This window comes from Leopardus geoffroyi, chromosome B3, assembly GCF_018350155.1.
Source record: "Leopardus geoffroyi isolate Oge1 chromosome B3, O.geoffroyi_Oge1_pat1.0, whole genome shotgun sequence".
Taxonomy (NCBI): Eukaryota; Metazoa; Chordata; class Mammalia; order Carnivora; family Felidae; genus Leopardus; species Leopardus geoffroyi.
This window is the reverse complement of record NC_059337.1, coordinates 133,431,223-133,451,870: the sequence shown is the minus strand read 5'-3', so window position 1 is coordinate 133,451,870 and position 20,648 is coordinate 133,431,223. Positions and strand designations below refer to the sequence as shown.

General features: G+C 44.1%; 1 protein-coding gene across 2 annotated transcripts in view; it reads left to right on the top strand.

The window, feature by feature from the left end:
- Positions 1 to 20,648, top strand: part of EFCAB11 (EF-hand calcium binding domain 11) — a 158,966-nt gene that overhangs the window by 96,222 nt on the left and 42,096 nt on the right. Inside the window, exon 6 of one of the 2 annotated variants that reach the window (XM_045451850.1) lies at positions 3,696 to 4,006. The exons of the other annotated variant lie outside the window; for it this stretch is intronic. Coding sequence (XP_045307806.1) covers positions 3,696 to 3,699 — 4 coding nt within the window. The 3' untranslated portion in view covers positions 3,700 to 4,006. Of the gene's footprint in view, positions 1 to 3,695; positions 4,007 to 20,648 lie in introns of those variants that run through there. 2 annotated transcript variants of the gene reach the window in all.

Here is a 20,648-nt window from a genome sequence, read left to right as displayed (position 1 = left end):
GGAGCAATGAGTGACCTCCTGCTTGAGGTTGTAAAAGGGAGTTGCCACATGGCCCTGGAAGACGAGGGCCCTTCTCTCTGCCAGCCTCCCATAGGTTCTTACACAGAGCTTGCTTCTACTCACTATGATCTGGCAGTCTTATATACCTCCTTTTGGGTGGGTGGGTGGGGCGGGGGGATGTTGGCTTACAATGTTGTCTGTATCTGTGTTGAAATGTCACTCATTTTTCTTTTTAAAAGACAACCACAAATTCATGCTTTATTTTCTTGGGAAAATACTTCTAAAGAAAAAACTATAGCTTGGGTTTTCTACGTGGGTGTTGGTGCAGTTGGTTGTAATGAGACATCTTTGATTAGTCACTTGCTAGCTGACTGAATATTTTAGATGTGCTGGCTTTCTGTTTTGTTTTGTGTTTTCTTTTTTAATTCAAAGAGTTATCTTGAGATGTAACACGCTTAGCTTTTATTATGCTCTATAAAATTTCCACCTTATTTTGTGTAGGTATTCATCTGAGAGCACCATTAAAACGTCTGACTTCAGTTCTTTCCTTGCAAATGCTGCCTAACACTTCCGTCTTTCATTAACCGAAATTATTCCTATGTAAACAAACAACAATTGCAGATTGCACTGCCTTTGCTCCTGTGTTATGAGGATCCTTTAAGTGCATTCCTTGTTTCATTATACTCTTAAAAAAAAAAATAAGCGTGACATATTTTTGTCATTTTGTACAATGCCAGTAGAAAATGAAGGATCACTTCTTACATTTCTAACCTTTTGCCCCTTTTGTTTAATATTCATTTGGAGAGCCAGTGTGGCCGGTGGAGTGGGGACAGGCTTTGGTTCACACCAACTTGAATGTCAGTCCTGCTACTTCTTAGTGGTTTGACTTTGGATAAATTGCTTGAGTACTTCTCTGTGCCTTAGTTTCCTGCATATAAAATAAAGAATAATATTTGCCTCACGGATTATGGAGAATGAGGCATACGGTGCAAGTTGAACAGTACCGATCACATAATAGGTGCTCAATCAATGCTGGCAGTATCTATTTTTATACAGTAGAAGAAGCTGTCTTATCCAGTTCACCGGCTTAGAAGAAGCTTCCAGTCCCGTATGCAAAACAGTCCTGCAGATGCTCATAACATGTTGACTGCTTGTCATTGGGAGGCTCGTCTCTAGTACACTCCTGTACTTCTACTCAAACTGAGTTGTATTTGTTCCCAAACCTGTTTGTGTTGCTTGTTCTCAAACCTACCTATGCCAGGGGTGCCTAGGTGGCTCAGTCGGTTAAGCATGCGACTTTGGCTCAGGTCATGATCTCGCGGTTCATGACTTCGAGCTCCGCGTCAGGCTCTCTGCTGACAGCTCAGAGCCTGGAGCCTGCTTTGGATTCTGTGTCTCCCTCTCTCTCTGCCCCTCCCCTGTTCATGCTCTGTCTCCCTCTCAAAAGTAAACATTTTTTTTAAATTAAAAAAAAAGAAATGGTTAAGAAGGTAAATATTATGTAATGTGTATTTTATTAGTTTTTAAATTTTTAGAAAAAGCTGTCACATTAGCTGTGGGTGAAATAACTGTTAGATTGCAGGGCGGGAGGGTGGGTAAAAAAATATTTAGAGGGATTCCACATCTAGATTGCCTTCTAGTGGTCTTTCAGTTTGCATACTTTCAGGAAACCAAAGTAGGAAATCATAGGTAATTCATTTCCAGTGTAGTTTATATGAGAAAGAGGAGAAGGCATGCTGATCCATGGACCTGGTCTCAAAGATTGCAGGCTTTGACATAAACCACAGCTTCAGGGAACAAATGCAGGCTTATATTTCAAATTTAAAATTAAACACTTCAGTTATGGATGTGTGTAGATTGGGCCCTGGGAAACAGACCCCGAGACAGAGACAAGTGTTCAGGAGGTTTGTTGAAGGTGCTCCTGGACCCAGGCCTGTACGGGAGCCGGGGAGGCAGGGTTAACAGATAGTGAATTGCACCAATGCCGTAGGGAATGCTGGGCTCACCACCCAGTGCTGGGCATCTGCAGGACTGCTTTGCATATGGGACTGGAAGCTTCTTTTAAGCTGGTGAACTGGATAAGACAGCTTCTTCTACTGTATAAAAATAGATATTGCCAGCATTGATTGAGCACCTATTATGTGATCGGTACTGTGCAACTTGCACCGTATGCCTCATTCTCCATAATCCGTGAGGCAAATATTATTCTTTATTTTAAATACAGGAAACTAAGGCACAGAGATGTGGCAGAGAGATCGGTGCTTGTCCTCCTGCACTGACCAGGCATTGGGTGTGGGCTGCCCCTGGGGAAAGGGGGCCACCAGCCTTAGCGAGGCAACTTCCTCTGGCTGGGGGTGAGCCCCTTGAATTTCTCAGTTGAACTCTCAGCAGGTAACAGTTCCAGCAGCTGGGGGATCTGATGGCAGCACCCGCAGCATCCACAGCCTTGTGTACCGTTTTTTATGTGTTTCCTCCCTTTCAACAGACTTTTAAAAAATTAGCCAATTGGCTCTTGGTCCAGATTGCTTCAGATAAGAGCATCTTCACTGATTAGGGGCAACATTCTGAAGGTCTCACCGTGTTTGATGTTCTTTACATTCATCAGCTGTCCCGTTTGTGATGTAGAGATACCGTGTGGCTTAACGACACTGACAAGTGTGTGTGATGTGTTTGAAGCTGAACTGATGTTTGGACTCTGTGGACTTTGAAATACTTTCCAGTATATATTGTGAGATTCGTGAGCCCTCAAATTTTTGCTTTTTAGGTTTCCAGATGTCGTTGGCCTTTGATGATTTTTGTGGGGGGTCAGCCTCTATTTTTATGCTAACAGTCACCTTCCTTTCCTGCCCTATGACCCATAGGTCTTTATCTGCATAGTCTTCACTTACTCTTCCATCTGTCACAAGTAACCAGCCGCCCTTTCCCCTCAGACCTGCGTCTCTTCACCTTGATCCCCAGGCTCTCAGTGTGAATGATGGCCAGTCTCCAGGAGGCCCAAATGTCATATCTGAATGTACTCTTTCAATCCTTAGGACAGTTTACGTAGTTGTTCTTGTTTACTTTTTAACGATCTTAACCATTTTTAAAAACTATTTATTGATTTTGAGAAAGAATGCTAACGGGAGGGGCAGAGGGAGGGAGAGGGACGGAGAGAGAATCCCAAGCAGGCTCTGCCACAGAGCCCGACACAGGGCCCCATCTCACGAACCGTTGAGATCATGACATGAGCTGAAATCAAGCATCAGACACCTAACCTCCTGAGCCCCCCAGGCACCCCAGCATTTCCTTCCTTTTAAAGGCTGGATAATATTCCATCGTATGTGGACAGCACACTTGTTTATCCATCTGTCCAGGGACAGTCGGGCCACCTCCACCTTTTTAGCTCTTGGTGACATACGCTGCTATGAACACGGCCGTGCAAGTTTTTGTTTATTTTTAAATACGAAGCTCTTTTGTTTTTGTCAGCTTGCTTTGCCTCAAATTGTAAATGGTAAAGAAGAAATATGAATCCCTTTGCAAGTGTGACCATAAGTGAAGCACAGGGCTACTCTGATTACCCCCACAGTGTCTATTTTCCTTCCGTGCTTTGGCGTGTGCTGACATTTTAGTAGGAATATTGTTCAGTCTCATTTATACTTAGCCCTTCATTTAGCCATGTTTTGTTGTTTCCTTGGTTTCGAATTTTATCTCTTTAGGTGAATTGGGAACTGAAGCCTTTCATTTGACTTGTGATCTTCTACATTCTGGAAGCTCATACATGTAATCGTGGAACAAATAAAGCAGCTGGAGAAAATCTTTCCTGAACAAAACCCAAGTGGGGCATTTGGGTGAGAGCCAAGATTCCAGCAGCTACAGAGGGAGATGTGAAAAGGCTGCCTATATTACAGCACTAACAAATCACTTCTGGCCCGATAGGAATGTCCTTTAAGTAATGATCAGATAGAGGGTAGGGACCTTTACACATTTAACTGCCTGACCACAAAAGAAAGTGTTTACTGTAACCTTCCAAGGTCTCTCCACCACGTTAATTACTGTGATCCACCTGAAGGAACAGCAGCATTGTGAGTGACTCAGTGGGCTCAGCGTAAATGGAAATTCTGAAGCTGCTTCGTCTGAGCCTGGCCTCCCACTAAACTGCTGCGGGGTACTAGGCAAAACACTGTGTCTGTAACTTCCTGGGGTCCCGCTCCTCCAACCAAAATTCAGAACTGTGACGCAGAGTTAGCTACTAAACAATAGCTAATAATAATAAATGAAGCCCTATGTTAACTGTCTCATTTTGGAGGAGAAAGTGCATTGTCCAAAGTGATCCAATAATTAAGTAAAATTTCACTGGACATTTTGAAAAGGTTGGTTGCTCATTTTGTTTACGAACATACAAATGTGTGTGGACTGACATCAACAAAAGCAAAAGCTTGGAATGAATGTAGGTCTTAAAAAAACGTAAAGGAGCGTTCCAGGTTCTTCACCATCAGTTCATTCAGCCAACATTACCGATTCCCTGGAGCAGTGCTTCTCAAACCTTAGGTGCTTAAGAGACACCTGGAGGGCTTTTTAAACATCCTTCCTGGGGCCCATCTTCGTAGTTTCTGCCTCAGTAGATAGTGTGGTGGGGCCTGAAAAATTTGCATATGTCACAAGCTCGCAAGGAATATTGACACTGCGGGTGTGCAAACCATACTTTGGGTGCGAGAGGTCCGGAGACACTCCAAACGCTCGAGTGAAGAAGACGCAGTCATATCCATAAGGCAGATAGGATTAACAGGAATACTTTGCAGTGTGAGTAACTGCTTTGTATTACTGGGTGTGCGTGCATGTGTGTGTTTTAAAGGCATCTCAGGGAATGCAGCTCGTACAGAGGTACAGAGAACTGAAACCACATGACGTGTTCAGGGACATAGAGTTTGCGTTCCTGGAGCAAGGAGCTCAAGGCTGGCCAGTGGGTGATTGGGGAGAAGGGGGTGAAGGGGAAAGTGTAGCAAGAGGGATGCCAAGAACGAGGTAAAGCTCTGATCACAACACGTCTGTGCACCATAAGGAATCTGGTTGTTTCCTTAACCTGGAAACAGAGGAAATGAAAACGACAAAAATCTGAAGAATCATAAAAGATTTCAAGGAGGAAGAGTTAACAATAGCGTAGAATTTGGCCAAATATAATTTAGTCAACCCAATAATCTTGCTGAAATCACACTGCCGTTGAAAGTGAACCTCTCGGGAGTCTGGTTTCTTCCATTCTGGTGGTTTTTTGTACACCATGTGATGATTTCTGTGGTCTTAAAAATTACCCGTTTTTCATTATTTTCCAAGCTCTTTTTCTATCCAACGAATGGGCAGCCAGTCCAGAATTGTTTACCGTAGTGAACAATTGAAATACAAAGACGTTAACAATAAAAATATCTTACAGAAATAGGCTTTTTTTTTTTATTATAGAAGCAATGCGTGCTTACTACAGAAACTATAGACCAAAGGGGGGAAAAAACCCTCACGTAATCCACCTGTTATTTAGCAAATCTGCTGAAACCCCTGGAGACTAAGTTCCCAGATCCTTTTCTATATCTGTGTGCACTCTTTGCTATTGAAATAGGGTCACACCATATGTTGTGAAAAACTAGCAAAACGTGTTGAAGCAGTCTGCCAGTCGTTGGACGCGTACAAAATTCCACCTTAATTCTCGCTGTTTGACATTTAGTTTGTTGAGTATCCCCCGTGGCGGTTCCCTACTCCGAAAGATGAGGAAGAGGAGTCAGCCAGGCAGAGATGATGGGGTGGACAGAAGGACATTCCAGGCCTGAGCGGAGACCTGGAGGCGAGGAGGTGTTGGCCCCCGAGGAACGGGGAGTTTCCTGTGTACCTGGAGCCCAGACAGGGAAGACCGAGAGGCCTGGAGGCTGCAGAGGCTGTGACCTTACCACCAACAGCCTCTGCTTGGACGTCCTGGACAATAAATGGCCAGAAGTAAGTCACTCAGGAAGAGAGTAGAACAGAGAAAACGTGTGTAGCCAATCGCTGAATGGTATTCTTTTCTAGTCACGTCGTTTTAACACGTTGTTTTCACCAACGTCATTTTGACTAAGTTGTTTCTGGCAAATTGCTTTCAATCAAACTATCTGGATCCAAATGGAACCAACGGTGTGCCAGAGCCGGCCCATGCGGGCTCCCATGCCAGTTCTGCCCATCTTTGCTCAGCTCACATTCAGTGACATCGCCTTGGGAGCTGGAAATCAGCAAGTGTTACAAATCAGGGAATTTTCTCCCATGAACACCAGTTCCCCAGCACACGACATAGCCGAGAGAGACGGGAAGAAGTCCAAAATAAAGGTCTTGGGTTTTGGCTTGGGACTCGAACACTGACGTGGTTTACCAGAGCGAGGAAGCATTAACTTTGGAGTCAGAAGGGCCAGGGTTTGAATCGTAACTGTCGTTTTCCTGTCACTTCCAGCAGAGTAATTAACTTCTCTAAACCTCAGTTGTTTTATATATATATATATATATATATATATATATATATATATATATATATATATGAAATAGGGTCACTAATATTTAACTTACAGATCAGTTGTCAAAATGTATCCTTGAGAGACAGAAGCTATTATGATGATTCCTGTAATGAAGGAGGAGCATGAGGGCATTAAGTTGATTTTGTAATTTGAGTTGAAGTTTGAGTTCCTTCGGGAGTTTTGGGTAGAGAATCCTGTAATAACAACAATCGCTAACGTTATGGAGTGTTAATTATATGCTTCTCCATGCATTATTTAATTTAATCCCCAAGAGAACTCTAGAGGTGGATACCAGCGATATAATTACCCCATTCTGTAGTTGAGGAGCCTGAGGTTTAAGTGAAGTAACTTTCTCGTGGCTGGATGGCTGGTCAGTGCAGAGACAGGAGCTGGAATGCAGGTTTATCTGAGTTCAGAGTGTGCCTTCTTAACCAGTGTGCATATGGGGTCTCCAGTCAGCAGAGACGTCTAAGGTCCACGGTATCAGTTTCTGAATCCTATGAGTTGAAGTCTTAGCTTTGAATGCGGTCACACTGCAAGGGTCTCTAGAGCGAGCAGAATGCGATGCAGCCTGGATATGGAAAAGGGAAATACCCTTTAGAAGAGGAAGCAGTGTCAGCAGTTGGACGTGCCAATTAAAGAGGATTCCTTGGATTTGGTGATATGACCAACCTCAAGAAAAGCAGTTTGGATAAGATCATGGAAACAGAGGCCAGCTTGCTTTTTAGGTTAAGGAGTGAATTGATGAGGAGGAAGTGGAGGGAACTGGTGTAAAACTATTTTTGAAGACTAAGATGCTAGAGAAGAATTTGGAATCTGGAGAGATATTTCATAACATAGATGTGTTGGGAAGAAATAATAAGTAGAAGTGAAGGCAGAGGAATATGACCGAAGGAGCCAAGGCCCTTAAGAGGCGGGAGGAATGGGATCCAAAACCTGTCTGAGGAACTATGACTGGATCAGTACTGGGTTTGGACTTTGTAGGTTGGGTGGGCTAGAAGAAGGAGCAGGTGGAGTGTTGAGGATAACGGTCCATATAACTAAAGGCATGGCACCATAGACTCTAGGCCAACTAGAGAAAAAGTAAAACCAGACAGGTACTTGAAGACTAAGAGAATGTAGAATGGTCAGGGTCCTAGGAGTCTCAAAAGATGCTGAAAGAACTTGAGAATCAAAGAGCAATAGAGCTGTAAGAGTGGGGAGCTGTATACAGTGGATTGGATCTTGACACTGGATAATTCATACGTAGAGAAGTTCTGTGTCATTGACAAGGCCCCCGGTCTAGCGTGGAAGGCCAGTCTTTGAAGCAGAGTAGAGATGAAGTTTATCAAAATTGGGGAGATCAAGGGACTCTAGGCCTAGAGTTCTGACGGAGACCTGACACCGGCTGGTATCCTCCCGACTCTTCACCCAACAAGACTGTATCTTCTCATAATTCTTTGTTAGGAATCCAGATGTTTATGCCTAGAGATGTGCCTCCCAGTGAGGGTGTAAATCCTCCTGATGGAGAGCGGCGTGTTCTTTAATTGGTGCCCGAGAGATCTGATAGAATCTTCTTTTTCTCAGGATCCTCTCCCTGGGATTGGTAGCAAAAGAATATAAAAGTCCTAGATCTGTTTCTTCTCCTTCTAGGAGATGCACAGCTTATGCTTTCAGAAGAATAATGTGAATAATAATAGCTGTCATTTGTTAAGCACCTGCTACATGCCAGCTACTATGCTAAGCACCTTATGTAGATGGTATCTTTACAGCCTTATAACAACTCTCCGAGATGAACACAGATTAGGGTCACTCAGCCTATAAATGATGGAGCCAATATTCAAACCCAGGTGGTCTGCCTCTAAAACTCAAGACCCTCACTATGCAAAACTGCCTCTCAATGTCTCGGAGACCCAGGTCAGCCTCATGTAGGACATCAGTATATTCCTGTTTATGAAGGAATGGGAAACTAGCCACCCTTGAGATCCCTTGTCCTTGTCCCATAGACACACCATTGGGACTAGGGCTCCTGACTGGCCTCTATCTCTCCATCTTCAGCCTGCTTCTCCATGGAATACACCTCACATGCCTTTGAGCAACCATCACCCCATAAATCTCTGCTTTCCTACAACAGTGCCCCTCACTGACAGGGGCAGAGAGAGATATCTTCCCAAAGCCCCTTGAAGTTAAGCCTCTGGGCTCATTTTGAAGAGAGCTGAGCAATGACATGAAAGGCATTTCATTCTATCACTGACTCTTAGAAATATTGGAGGTTTGTTTCACACAGATACATTACTGTGATAGAGCTTGGCTGTTCAAAGTACAAGGAAGCCTTAGTTCAAGAATGCTCAGAAAAGTAATATAAGAGGTATGCCAAGAGAAGAAAGCATTTCTTTTGTAATGATAAAAAATGATTTGTTCAATGGGACAGACCTCCTTGAAAATCATATTAATTTGCTTCTAAATAATTTGCTATTTGCTGAAAGCTGTTTTCAGCAAAAAAAAAAAATACCTTGTCCTGTACACACCCAACTCTAACTTTCATATTTAAAAGATGCATTTACCAAAGTCTCATACTTGGATGAACTTCTGATGCATAATCGTAAAGTAGTGATGGAAGAGAAATGGATGAGCACACAATTCAAAACTGTTCTATGTTGAGCATTTCTTTTAGCATATGTTCATTGACCACTTGATTTTTTTTTTATTTTGACCCGTATCTGTAAGAGTAAAAGAATATTTCATCTTATCTTTCAAGAAGACAACCAGCAAGACAGTTTTGTTTTACCTCCAAAGTTAGGTATCTTCCTAAACATTATCCTTTTGTACCAAATCCCTAATCCCTCTAATCCTGCCTCCTCTAGTGTGCACAGTGTGAGACAGAGCTAGTGAGAAGTAAACCTGCACAGTCCATCCCAGAATGGTCCAGAAAAAATGCCGAGGAGGATTTGCCTTACTCCTTATCGTGGGGCCTGGGGCCAGAGGGCTGATATCCAAAGCCGGGTCCCAGAAATAATAACAAAAATGCAGCCAGAAAATTGAGTTGCAGCCAGGACTTTATTAAGGCACAGGTGTCAGCACCCCAGGGTCGAGGCAAAACCAAGGGTTGGGTGGAAGGAAGCAATCAAAAAGCCCCAGAGTAAAGAGCAGGAGAATGAGCTCTGCGGAAGGAGCTCAGGATGGAGGTCCGGTGGGGAGAGCCAGGGCCCCGGGCAGTGTTGTCACAGGCACCCAAGCTGGCTTGTATCTCCTTCCTTGTGTCATTCATCTGGCCCAGAGGCCCTCTACAGATGATCCATGCCCGACGGGGTGTGTGAGGTCAAAACGACTTTCCTGATGCTCAGGCACTGTTTACCCTGGTTCACACTGCTGACATTTGCATCGGTGCTGCAAAACTGTGGTAGATGAACCCACAGGAACTGTTCTACCGGTCTGTAGCATGAATCAAGGCAGTAGCACCGAACTGTGCTCGTAATCATTTCGTTCTGCATCACCTTGCCCCTCGGTGGGGGGGAAAAATTGCCAGTTTCACTTAAGAATATCCTTAGTGAGGGACGCCTGGGTGGCTCGGTCGATTGAGTGAGTGTCTGACTTCAGCTCAGGTTATGATCTCAGGGTTCACAGGTTCAAGCCCCGTGTCGGGCTCTGTGCTGACAGCTTGAAGCCTGGAGCCTGCTTTGGATTCTGTGTCTCCCTCTCTCTCTGCTCCCCTCCCCCCCGTTCATGCTCACTCTCTCTCCGTGTCTCTCTCTCTCTCAAAAATAAATAAACACTAAAAAAAAAAAAAGAAAAAAGAATATCCTTGGTGAAGCAATAAGAATCATTTTACTAGGGGCTCCTGGGTGGTTCAGTTGGTTAAGCGTCCAACTTCAGCTCAGGTCATGATCTCATGGCTTGTGGGTTTGAGCCCCACATCGGGCTCTGTGCTGACAGCTCAGAGCCTGGAACCTGCTTCGGATTCTGTGTCTTCCTCTCTCTCTGCCCGCACTCTCTCTCTCTTTCAAAAATAAACGTTAAAAAAAAAGAATTATTTTATTAAATCTCAGTCCTCAAGCACACATCTTTTTAATATGCTAGGAAGTATTTGTACAGCATTTGGGTTACATGCCGAAGCACAATGGTTGTCTCCAGGAAAAGCTCTTTAAGTTGAGATCTGAACCGGCTACTGTTTTAATGAAACACTATTTTTATTTGAAAGAATGACTGACAAGCTATCGTTACTCAGACTTGAGTATTTGGTCAGCATTTTCTCAAAAATGAACGATGTGAGCCTGTCATTTCAAGAAAAACAACTGACAGTGTTTGTTGCCAATGATAAAATTCAAGCTTTCAAGTGAAAATTAGAATTTGGGAAACTTGTATCCACCACTGTGAGCTTGACAGTTTCTCAATACGTAAAGACTTTTCTGGTGAATTCAATGGTGATATTAACAAATGTGATTTTTTTTATATTGTATAATGAAAGGTGTTAACATTTAGAAGATCTGTGTAACTCAGTGAATTAATATTTCTCAGATAACCAATGCATGATATTACAAAATCGTGCTTGGGTAAAGGATCTATTGAAAGTACAAGATATACCTCTGGATTTTAATGTAACAAAGTATGAAAAGTTAATTGATATGGTTTCATATTCTACATTGCAGCCAGCCTTTAAGAAACTACCACATATTGAGTTACAGTCTAGCATCAGTAAAGAATATCTGCAATTATCTGAAAAGACTATTAAAATACTCCTACCCTTTCAGCTACAGGTCTGTGTAAACTGTATTTTTCTTTACATACTACAATCATGCCACCACAAAGGGAATTCAGAAGCAGATACGAGAACCTAACTGTAATTTGTTAAGCGATATATCGAAAAGACTTGCACGAATATAAAATCTCTTCTCGCTGTTTTGTTTTGGAAAATTTACCTAGTTTTCATTCAAAAACATGTTATTTTGGTTAAAAATGCAGTGAAATTATTGTCATTTTTAATGAAGTAATATTTTGAAATTTTCTCAGCTACAATTTCTAGTATGATAAATATTGATAAAGCCTATAAAAACGGAAGCTCTTCAGGGCTCTCGAGTTTTAAGAGTGTAAGGGAATCCTGAAGCCACAAAGTGTTGAGAACCACAGATCTAGTGTATATTGAGTACCTACCATACCTGGGCCTGGGCTCACGCAGGGACAGTGTGGTGTACTGGACAGACGTGGAACTTGCCCACAGGACTAATGGTCACCTACAGTTAAACAGTAGTTCCCATGGAGTGTGGGAAGCACAGTGATGGGAGAAGCACCAGGTGACACGGGAGCACATTGCTGGGGCACTTGGCCCTGTGTAAGGACGACTCCGCAGGAAGTAATGTCTCTGCTGATTCTTTTTTTTTTTTTTTTTAATATGTATCCTTTATTTTAGAGAGAGAACACACAAGTGGGAGAGAAGGGCAAAGGCAGAGAGAGAGAATCTCAATCAGCCTCCACTGATGGAGGGCTCCTGATGCAGGGCTTGATCCCAGAACCCTGGCATCATGAGCCACAAATCAAGAGTCAGATGCTCAACCAACTCAGCCACCCAAGCACCCGCTACTGATTCTTGTAGGTTGAATAAGAGTTAGCCAGGCAGGGGCGCCTGGGTGGCGCAGTCGGTTAAGCGTCCGACTTCAGCCAGGTCACGATCTCGCGGTCCGTGAGTTCGAGCCCCGCGTCGGGCTCTGGGCTGATGGCTCAGAGCCTGGAGCCAGCTTCCGATTCTGTGTCTCCCTCTCTCTCTGCCCCTCCCCCGTTCATGCTCTGTCTCTCTCTGTCCCCAAAAAAATAAATAAACGTTGAAAAAAAAATTAAAAAAAAAAGAGTTAGCCAGGCAAAGAAGAGAGGTTGATTGCTTTGGATATATGGAAAAGCATGTACAGATCCCCATGCAAGAGATCATGGCTTCATTGCAGAAATAAAGGAAGTCGAGTGTAATTAGAGCAAGAGTAGAGGCAAGCTATGAAGCCAGGCTAGAGGACGGCAGCCAGATTACAAGGGGCTTTGTTAGATCAGGAGCTAGGGCCTCCTTCTAGGGGAAATGGAGAATCTTGGACTGTTTTTAAGAAAGGAGAGTGACATCAGATTGTGTTTTAGACAGATCTCCCTGACTATAGAGAATGGATATCTAGAGGTAGGGGGACTGGTTGGGGGTCATTGTGGCCATGAAAGAGAGCTGATGGAATCTGGGCTATGGTATGGCTGAGGTGTTGGGGAAATGTGGATGGATGTAAGAGATATTTTGCGTGAAGAAGTTTACAGATCTAGGTAAATAGTTGGGTTGTGATTAGAGAAGAGTGGGGTAGGCATCAAGATCAAATCTAGAGTTCAGGTTTAGCACTTGGGAGTAATGACAATGTTCACTGACAGAGGGAACATAAAAAGTACAGCTTTAAAAAGGAGAAGATGCACCTGGGTGGCTCAGTCAGTTAAGCATCTGACTCCTGATTTTGGTTCAGGTCATGATCCCAGGGTCGTGGGATTGAGCCACACGTTGACCTCTGCGCTGGGCATGGAGACTGCTTGGGATTCTCCCTCCTCCTCTCTCTCTGCTTCTCCCCCACTCATTCTTCATTCTCTCTCTCTCTCTCTCTCTCTCTCTCTCTCTCTGTCTGTCTCTCTCTCTCTCAAAAACAAAAATTGTTTTAATTTAAAAAGGAGAAAGATGGAGTCCATTTGGGCCACCTTCAGGCTGTCCAAGAGTAGATGCCCACTCAGCATTTGGATCTGCAGTTCTGAAGTTGGCGAGAAGGTGAATATGGACTTGAGACATAGATTTTGAGGGACATCAGCATATGAACAGCAACTGAAGCCAGGGGCTGAGTGAGATCTCTCAGAGAGAGGATTTAAGCAAGAAGGGAAGACTGCCTAAGGGAGAACCATAGGGCACACCAACCGGGGATAAAAGGCACCCAAAGAATTAGGGGAATCCAGAGACAGATGGGGTCATTGAGACCGAGGGAGAAGAGTTTCAAGAAGGGAGGAAGCATCAGGGGTGACCAGTGCTGTCAGGAGTTCAGTAATATGAGCATTAAGAGTATCTTTTCGATTTAGCAACAAGGAAGTTATTGAATCATTGACCGTACCCAGAACAATGTCTGTGGAGTGGTAGGCTCCAACAGCTTGAAGAGAGGGGAGAGGGTTGGTGGAAGAGAGAGGGGAAAAGATCGCAGAGGGTGTGGGAGGTGGGAAAACGGAGAGGGATTGATTTGAGATTATTATGATTCTGTGGAGAGGAGCCCATTCAAGAGGGAAGATTAACGACACAAGAGAGAAGGGGGAAATCAGTAGAGCGAGGCTCCAGAAGAGTCAGGAGGGGAGGAGATTTGGAGAGCAGGTGGAAGGAAACCATGTCTCCAACAGGGAACCAAGCTCCAATCAAGGCATGATGTAGGGAGGGCATTAGCATAGATTAGTTTAATTAGAAGTGGAGGTTCCACGGTGCTCAGCGAAAAGGTTTAGGAGTAGGAGAACAGTGGGAGTTTAGAGAAAGGACCAAAAGAAAGAAGAAAAAAACGCAGCAGCGTGAGGAAGAAGATGAAGAGATAGGAAGGCCAGAGGGGCTCACCAGAGTGACCAAGCTCAGCAGTTATGAGGAGAGAGGCAGGATGCATAGAGAGCTGTATCTTATTTTAGATACTGGTAATTTAATTACAGCAGTCTTATCTTTTTACACAGTGATGCGTTTTTATATCACAACCTAAAAATTACTCTCAACAATGGTGATTTTTTTTTCTTTTGCTGAAATGTTATTTTCTGGCCAATTCAAATTATCCTTATGTGTTTCTGTTGTTTACTTTTATGTTCACCAGGTTAAATCTTCAGTTATGCTACTGCCATTAAGAGTTTCCTATGTAGAAAAATCTATTCATTATGAACACATTTATTGCTTCATTGAGTTGCCTATTTAAAATGCAGAGAACCACAAATTAAATGTAGTGCTTTTCCATTTTGAAAAAAAGCAGATGAATGGGTACTATTTTCTTGAATACATCATGTTTGTCTTACATAATTAACAGTCCAGATTCATAGGCTAACAGATGCCAATCCTTGCTTATTTTGATATTTGTTCCTTACTGAAAGGGATGCTTCCTAAGACTTGCGTGTGCCATGCTGTGCATCAGAGGAAATGATAAGGCAGATGTAATGGAGACAGTTGCTTATTGGGGGGCAGCTAAGTGGTCAACAGAGAGGCTGGTCTCCAAAATCTATTTCTCTTGAGGTTAATTATACAAAGTATAAAACAACTTCGTTGAAAGTGTGAAATAAAAATATCTCAAGCAGCTTCCATATAAAATTAACCCATTGAATACTATTTCCAGATTGCAAGTCTACAGCCCTCTATTAAACATGCATTATCTGTAAGACTTTGGTATTTGTTCCAGAAACATTCTTTAATGACATATCCTAATTCCTCTCGATCTCTAATGTTGGTAAATGTGGGCATGCCTGTGTTGAATGTGTGTTAAGTGTGGACTATAGTATGGTACAAAGGCACCATTAAATGAGAAATCTGCTGGGACGCCTGGGTGGCTCGGTAGGTTAAGCGTCTGGCTCTTGATTTCAGCTCAAGTCATGATCTCACAGTCATGAGATAGAGCCCTGAGTCGAGCTCCAGGAGCCTGCTTGGGATTCTCTCTCTCCCTCTCCCATGTACCCATGTCTGTCTGTCTCTCTCTCTCTCTCTCTCTCTCTCTCAAAATGTTTTTTAAAAAATCTGTCATTAATGCTTAGTGGATCTAATCTGGAGGTCAGTGTATTTTTTTTCCATTTCTTCCTATTGTAGCCTCAACGAGGCCTTGTGTTCCATTTCTAAACCCATATAATGGATTCTTCTGTTGTCGAAGCTGCAACATGCTGATGGAGAGGGCTTTGTCTTTGACACCACCTCGTCCCGCCTAATCCCACCAGGCTCACGGCCCTATTATCCGGTTAAAACCACAAGCCCCTCTGTTCTCTCCGGTTGCCTCATCCCCATTCCACTTTGATCTTCCTTTGTTCGGACCCACCTTCACTTTCCCCTCCTTCAGACTGTCAGAGGACATCTCTGATCATTTTCACCCCATCATAAATGAACTTTGCCGCATCCTTAACCGGCGAGTAAAACATTGCATCTGCCTTCTTGCTTTAAGTGGCATTGGGCTCTTTCCTAAGAGCTCTGCTCACGTGGTCTTTTGAGCAAACACGGCTCAAGACGCAAGATGCTGTTTGGAGACCATCATTCCCTACCCTGTGACAAACCCTACTCTTTTGCACTGTCATCCACCAACCTCCACGTCACCTGAATCACTTAGAGCCTCCCCCAGGCCCAACGCCCTGACATCATCTGGGGGCTCCCCGGAGCTTTAGCTCTTCAGTTCCTCCACACTCTCAGTTCAGTGACCTTCACCTCCGTCACTTCAGCTGTCTGCTCCCTTAGCCGTACCCTGGATCGCTACAGGAAATGCGTCATCTCTGAAATCTCACATCCAGATAACTGTGTCCCACGATTTAGAACCTCTGATACAATATTAGGTAGTAGGAATGTTTAGTGGCATCCATATTGCGTTTCTGGCTTTTCATAAGAACGTTTTTAAAGTCTCACCACTTCGTGTGTTGTTGCTATATAGGGTTTTGCTGGAAGGAAAAATCCCTTATAGTCTAAATCTGCTAAATTTTTCCATTATAAACAGGCACTGGGCTTCTTTGAATGTTTTTTCCTATACGTGTGAGATGCACATATTGTTTTTCTCCCTTAATCTGATATTTGCAGCACTAAATATTTTCTCCTCCAGTTTTTCTCTCCTTCTGAAACTTCTTTTAGTTTAAGGTCTTTGCTTTCCCTTACATCACCTGTGTCTCCTTAATTTTCCTTTTGGTTTTTCCCTCTCTTTTTTTAGATATCTGTACTGCAGTCTGGGAGATTTCCAGTTTTATCTTACAGCTCATTAAATCTCTCTTAAGCTGTGTCAAACCTGCCAGTTATATTTGTTCATTCCAAGATTTTCAGTTGGTTCCTTTTTCTTTCTATCTCTTCTATATTTCATAACCTTAACATTTTTTTCATTGAGGTGTAATTGACAAATAACATTAGTTTCCAGTACACAACATAATGATTAGATGTTTGTACACATTGCAAAATGATCACCACAATGTTAACATTCCTTATGTTACATAGTTATAACAAATTATTTTCTTCTTGTGATGAGGACTTCTGAGGTCCCCTTTCGTAACAACTTTCAAACATGCAGTATGGTACTATTAACTAGTCACCGTGTTGTGTATTCCATCCCCAAGGCCTTTTATTTTCTTTTATCCACGATCTTCTACAAATTACAGTCTCATCTGATACCGGCCATTCTTCCATTATGATTTTGAGGATTTGAAGTCTTCTTCAGAGTGTTCTGTTCTGTTCTGCTTTCTCAGATGTGAGTTGTCTCGTTCCTTGGACTGTCTTTAATCACGCTGCACATCCTTACATATGTTGTAATTTTCTTTTCTTTTCTTTTCTGGAGGGCATAACTTCCCTATGGATTTGTTTTACAAGGGTCCCCCTGAAGGGTGGTTTGGAGATCCTTAGCTCTGAAACAAGCCATAAATTAAGCATAACCTGGGAATCCCACTGCAGGGAAGTAACAGTCTCTGAGCTCAAGAGCAGTACAGACTCAGCGGCTAGTCCAGTATAGGCATCTTGCCTTCATTTCTAGTCGCAGGTAATTTGGGGACTGAACCCCAACTGAAATAACAGAAAACTAATCTCATCCCACCCTCCCCACTCCCTGATATCTGTGGGGCATATTCAGTCCCTTTCTTCTGCAGATATAGAAACGCGAGACCCCCACCCCAATTTCACAAAGGCCCCAGAGTCTTAATCATTACTTACCACCGAGGGTCATTCTCTTCTCCGATTTACAGAGGCATTCTTTTCTTGTTTTTAAAAATGGTTTCAATTAGTCGAGGCCCTGGCAAACAATAGAATCTCGTTCAGATACTTAAATTCAAGAGATTTTAATGAAGAAACTATTTACAGAAGTATGGGCAGGAATAAAGAATCCAATAAGGTCATTTGAGAAGGCTGTAACCACACCGAGTCCTGCAGACGCACAGGAGGAGATGTGATTATTGGCCTTCAGGGATGGCTTGCACTGCGACAAGGGGCCTCCTGGTAGAAGCTGAGTGTGGAGGGAAGGAGCCACTGTTAGAAAGCAGGCCCGAAACAGGGAGGGAGCAGGAAACAAATATCCCATCCTATCTCTTCATACCCTCCTATCTCTTGCTGGTACCTTACGCCGGCCAAATGCAACTAGAAGGCAGGGAGCCCAAGTCATGTAATCCGGAGGGGCACAGAGCAAAGCAGAGAATGCAAATAGAAAATAAACAGAACAAAGCTTATGGGATTTCACAAAATATTTTACCTGTTATTTCTGTATGTTGCCTCAGACTGAGAATTTTCAGCAAGTGTTTACTCTGCCATGTTGACTCAGAAATCTAAGAATCCCTATTTCAACCTCTTACCCAGATGACCCCCTCGTTCAGGCATACCCCTGACGTTGGCACGCCTGGGACAAGAGTACATGTGGAATCCCACGCGTATGTGTGTGCGTATGTCTATCTATCTATATAGCGTATCTATCTATATATTGTAAAGCAAGGTAAGCTATTAAATTTTTTCTCTCTTCCTACCTTGAAAAATATACTTTAATAACAAGCTAGAAGGCAAAGGTTTGATTTAGAAACCATCAATTCCTTGAAGGTCCACATGGGACATCAATGGCCCCTGTCCCCTGGCTCTGCTCCCAGTGGCAAGGGGTCTCACACACTTATGTGAACAGCATCCCTCACTCCAAGCTTCATCCACATCTCTTACAAACAGTCACCCTTTGAGGAGGCCCCCGGGAAGAGGCCCACAGAGGCACTGAACGTGGGCCTAGGGCTTTTTGGGTAGGGAATCAATCCTAGGGCCCCAGGTACCTGGAATGTCCTCTCAAAGGTGGAGGGTGTAGGCTCGGGTCGGCCCATCCTGCAGATTCTTTGTTATATGGAGAGGGGTGTAGCCAGATAAGGGCCAGAGCAGAGCCCTTCCAGAATGTGGGGTCCAGGGCAGGGTCCCATCTGGCCCGGGCCTAGTACTGGTCCCATTACACTTGATCTTAACTTCATCAGGCCCTCCAGTCCCTTCCCCCTCTGTGTTTTTCTCGGACAGTGAGGCTCGTGTGAGGCTGCCTTCCTTCCCTGTCTAGGGTCTAGACTCTTGGCAATGCCCTCAACTTCCCAGCACCCCCCGCCCCCTGTTCCTCCATCACTCCAGCCTGGCAAAACCACAGCCACAGCTCAGCTCGACTCTCTGTCTTCTGCCTTCCACCGAGGTTCCTGAGTGCCTGCAGTATACACAGGATACATGGTATAAACGCGTCCATCCCACCTGGGCCTCTGTGTCGCCGTGGGTCCTTCTTCATTCTCCAGGCAGCTCTTTCCTGGTTCCCACAGGAGTATTTTCAAACCTTTGCCGCTTATGTCGGGCTCCTGCCCCACCATCTTCCCTGTCACACTCAGCAAGTGGCCTTGCTTCCCATTTCTTAAGAAAATTGACGTTTTAGGGGCGCCTGGGTGGCGCAGTCGGTTAAGCATCCGACTTCAGCCAGGTCACGATCTCGCAGTCCGTGAGTTCGAGCCCCGCGTTGGGCTCTGGGCTGATGGCTCAGAGCCTGGAGCCTGTTTCCGATTCTGTGTCTCCCTCTCTCTCTGCCCCTCCCCCGTTCATGCTCTGTCTCTCTCTGTCCCAAAAATAAATAAACGTTGAAAAAAAAAATTTAAAAAAAAAAAAAAAGAAAGAAAATTGATGTTTTAGGGCATCTGGGTGGTTCGTCAGTTACGTATTCAACTTTGGCTCAGGTCATGATCTTGTAGTTCGTGGGTTCGAGCCCCTCATCGGGCTCTGTGCTGACAGTGTGGAGCCTTGCTTGGGATTTTACCCTGTCTCTCTCTCTCTCTCTCTCTCTCTCTCTCTCTCTCTCCTCCCTCTCTGCCCCTGCCCCACCTGTGCACACACTCTCTCAAAATAAATAAATCAACTTAAAAAAAATCCAGGAGCACGTGGATGGCTGAGTCGGTTAAGCGTCCAACTTCGGCTCAGGTCATGATCTCACAGTTCGTGAGTTCAAGCGTCGGGCTCTGTGCCGACAGCTCAGAGCCTGGAGCCTGCTTCGGATTCTGTGTCTCCCTCTCTGTCTTCCCTTCCCCCACTCATATTCTCTCTCTCTCTCTCTCAAAATTAAATAAGCATTAAAAAAAATTTTTTTTAACCCAGGCTTTAAGAAAAAGGAAGAAAGAGAATTGAAGTTCTCCAAGCAGGAATGTCTTTCACTCCCTGCTCCCTCTGTGTTTCTACTGTATGTTGTCCATAAGGACCATGGTGGTGAGGAGGCTGGAGATCCCACCACTCACCACTGACCTGCCACTACGAGTCCTTCCCTCCTGCCACAATGGTGAAGGTGCTGTTCCCTCTGCCCCACAGTGTCGGATAGACCCTTCCACAGGAGCCCCCGTCTGCTTCCTGTGGACCCAAGGGCATCAGTTAGCCACTCTGTCTGAAGCTACACGTTTAGGCCATGCCCACCCCTCTGTTCTCACATCCAAATCCCTTCCAGTCCACTGCGACCTCTTTTCTGCCCCAGGGATGCCGCCGTAACCGCTCTCACCAGGTTGGACAATGGCCTCTTTGCTGCTAAAACCAGCGGCTGCTTTAGTTGCTCTCCATAGCATTTGACACATACAAGCTCACCCCCTCCTAACCACGCTCTTTGCCCTTGACCTCCACGCTCTTCTGCTCTCCTGGCCAACTTTCCCAGTCTCCTTCCCTTGAGTGCGTCTCCCTCAGAGTCCCGCCCTCACCTGCTTCCCTTCTTACTCATTATACCCCCAGAGCCTGACCCGAACAAGGTGCTCAGTCAGTTTCAAATGACATGCGCAAATCAAGCTGCTGGTTTCAAATTCAAGCAATATACTCAAAAGTCTTTAAAAGTTTAAGCAAGAAGGAGCAAACTTTTTTCATAAGGATACGCATTTCCAATTATAAATGATGTATTACTTATTGCAACTGGAGTCCACTGAGGGGAAAAAACCATAATAGCTTATTTCAGAACTAATATGGCTATACGTTAGCAACAGAAATGATGT